The sequence below is a fragment of the Tupaia chinensis genome, unplaced genomic scaffold (assembly GCF_000334495.1).
Source record: "Tupaia chinensis unplaced genomic scaffold, TupChi_1.0 Scaffold140464_1, whole genome shotgun sequence".
In the NCBI taxonomy this organism is placed as follows: domain Eukaryota; kingdom Metazoa; phylum Chordata; class Mammalia; order Scandentia; family Tupaiidae; genus Tupaia; species Tupaia belangeri.
The window spans coordinates 352,969-356,257 of record NW_006200341.1 but is presented as its reverse complement, the minus strand read 5'-3'; the positions used below and the strand labels follow the sequence as shown (position 1 = coordinate 356,257).

The 3,289-nt window shown below is 41.4% G+C and overlaps 1 protein-coding gene across 2 annotated transcripts in view; it reads right to left on the bottom strand.

Moving 5' to 3' along the window:
- TARS3 (threonyl-tRNA synthetase 3) overlaps positions 1-3,289 on the bottom strand; it is a 69,991-nt gene that overhangs the window by 17,913 nt on the left and 48,789 nt on the right. For both annotated transcript variants that reach the window (XR_003546891.1, XM_027766058.1), the window contains exon 11: positions 1,848-1,985. Coding sequence is in view for 1 of the 2 variants with exons in the window: in XM_027766058.1 (XP_027621859.1) it covers positions 1,848-1,985 (138 nt within the window). In the remaining variant the exon portion in view is untranslated. The remainder of the gene's footprint in view (positions 1-1,847; positions 1,986-3,289) is intronic.

The following is a 3,289-nucleotide window of genomic DNA, read 5'->3' as shown; positions in this document are numbered from 1 at the left end:
CTTAAACTCACGCCGGGCGCATGTGCGTGCGTGCCCAAGATCCCGAGAGGAGAATGGAGGAGAAGGGATTATGGCGTGGCCATCCCCCCTGGTGGGGTGTGATTTCTTGCTTTCTGTCTCCCTGTCTCTGTCTGTCTGGCAAGCGCACGTGCCCTATAGCAAAAACCCCTCCAAAAAAAAAAAAAGAAAAAAAAAAGATTAAAAAAAAGAAAGTAAGCCACCAGATCCAGGACTTGAACCATAATCAGCCATGTGGGAGTCCCGTACCTTAACTATCATTTGCCTGCTGGCTCCCATACACATTTTTTTAATTGCCAGAGGGAACATGCACTCACAAAGAGAAACACAAAGACAGAAAGAGAGGGGAGAATGCACCCCACAACAGAGCACGGTCAGGCTGCCATCCTGTCTCCATTTTTCCATCCTGTGGGGATTTGGGGCACAAATACACATGTGCCCTAAAGGGGCAGGAGGCCAAACTGCAGTAGGCCATGTGGGATCCAGCTCCCATAACTACAAGGCCATGGGGCCATCCCTAGAAACATATACATTTTAAGTGTTTGTGGAGGGATGATTATGGCCCACGCTGGGTGGTACAGTCGGTAATGTACTGAACTATACACTGGAAGCCACAAGGCTGAAAACAGATTCGGATTCCTGGCCCAGTCAACCTGAAATACGCTGCATGCACATGTGCCCAAGACACTAAGGAGCTTAGAAGGATGGAGTAAGCGGATTGTAAAGTGAGAAGACCCTGCCAACGGTGCTTCACTCTCTCCCTCTCTTTATTTCTCTCTCTTTTATATGGACGTACTCTTTATTATAAATAAACTAAAAAGAAACATTATTTCGGCCAGCAGGTAGCATGGTGGTTAAGGCACCGGATCTCACATGGCCAACTGCAAGGTTCAAGTCCTGGACCCAGTAACTTGCACACATGTGCCTGCATGCCTAAATCCCAAGAGAAGAAATGGAGAAGGGATTGCAGTGTGGCCAGCCTTCTTGTTGGGGGGAAGTTCTCTCTCTCTCTCTGTCTCTTTCCACAAGCACACACACCCCATAGCAAAATTTAAAAATATAAATAAAAATTAAAAAGGAGCCAGCAGATGGTGTGGTGGTTAGGGCACTGGACTCCCACATGTCTGACCGTGGTTCGTGTCCCGGACCTGGCAGCTTGCTTTCTTACGTTCCCATTCTCTCTTTCTCTGTTAAGCACACGTGCCCTATAGCGAATTAAATAAATAAATACTTCTTAAAAAAATTTAAAAAGATACGCTGGTTATTGGTAGCCAGCACTGAAAAAAAGGATATTAATAAAAACTTAATATGAACTTTAAAGTTTGAAGCAAACGTAAGGTTTTAGTATCACCACTGTTAAGAAGAAACCTGTATAGCTATATTCGATGATCTGTATATTTACCCTATGACTTGCAATTTAAAAATTTCTATCATAGGGGCTAGCAGGTGGTGTGGTGGTGGAGGCGCTGGACTCCCATATGTCTGACTGAAGTTCAAGTCTAGGACCTGGTGGCTTGCTTTCTCACTTTTCGTTTCTCTCTCTGGTCAAGTTAAAAAATAACAAGAAGAAATAAAATAAAATAAAATAAATAATCCTTAAACAAATTATTAAAATAACTTTCTCACTTTTCGTTTCTCTCTCTGGTCAAGTTAAAAAATAACAAGAAGAAATAAAATAAAAGAAATAATCCTTACACAAATTCTTAAAATAATTCTTAAAATGATAAATACTTTCATTACAAAGTATGGCATTCTCCTGCAAGGGAAGTGCCGTGTCCGATGCGTTCCACGTCAACACAAATGGAAGTAAGAGCTTTGCTTCTTCATACCTTTTCAGCTTCATTCCACACCTCCACCTCTCCTAGGAAGTCTTCAGGCCTTGTCGACAGGTTTAGTTGGAAGGAAAAGCCAAATGTCGAGTAAACAGATTGCAAGAACTGCAAACACCCCTTTATTTCTTCTTCGATCTGAAATGACAGCAAATGAAATATTCAAACAGAACCAAATGAAAAACGTTTATGACTTTTAAAAAATTGTATTAAGAAAAAAAAAATTTAAAGGTTTTTTTCAAAGGGCACATGCACTTGCTAGAGAGAAACAGTAAGAGAGAAAGTGAAATATCACCCCCTGGGTGGACACCCACACTGCAATCCCTTCTCCTCTATTCTTCTCCTGGGATTCTGGGCATGCATGCACATGCGCCTGGTGGGAGTTTCAAGCCACCAGGTTCAGGATTCAAACTGTGAATGGCCATGTGGAAGTCTAGCACCTTAACCACTGTACCACCTGCTGGCTCCCATTTATACCACTTAAAAAAAAATCTTATATCAAACAAATATAAGGTTTTTTTTTTTTTTTTTTTTTTTAAATGTAGGAGAGCACACATGTGTGCAAGAGAGAAAAAAACATCCATGCAGGGTTGGATCATGTCATGACCCCCTTTCTCCAGCCTCTATCTCCCAAAGATCTAGTTTGTCCATGTACACATCTGGTGTGTTTTCAGGCCAACATGGGGATCTGGACTGCAGTTGGCCAGGTAGCTTCTAAAACTGTAGAGCAGCCAGTAAGCTACGGGTGGCCTAGGCATGTTTTTTTTTTTTTTTTTTTAATTTATTTTATACATTCAATCACTGTACATTGCCACAGCTTGTAAAATAAATTTTCTTAGCGTGAACACACTGCACCCCAATCCAGTAAAAGATATCATACATGTTATCATCAATAGAGAATCCTCTATTTCTGTGTCCCTTAAATGTCTTGCTTCTCTATTTTCTCCTTGACTCCCTTCCTCTCATCCATGTTCTCTCACCTCCCATCCTCTTCCTACACTGTCTCCAGTATCCACAACCATGTTCCATGCTTCTATATCTTCTAATCTTTCAGTTTCTGCCATTGAGGGAAGACATTCAGTATATATTAAGTGGAGACATATGCTATCTCTGTTTCATAGCCTGACTTGCTTTAGTCAGCAGTAAATCTTCCATATTTATTCACTTTTTATCAAATGCCAGGGTCTTGTTTTTTATGGCTGAGTAGTCTTTCATAGTGTATATGTGCCACACTTTTTCAATCCATTCATCTGTTGGTGGACATCTGGGCTGGTTCTATGTCTTAGCAATTGTGAATAATACTGCAACAAACAGGCATGTTCTTAAAACATACAGCTGATGATGACACAGTTCTGGTTGTGTAGCCATTCCATCCATTCAGTTCTTCAATCTTCGATGGAGTAGCAGGCATGTGCAGCTTGCCAGAGCCTCCAGTCCAGTTT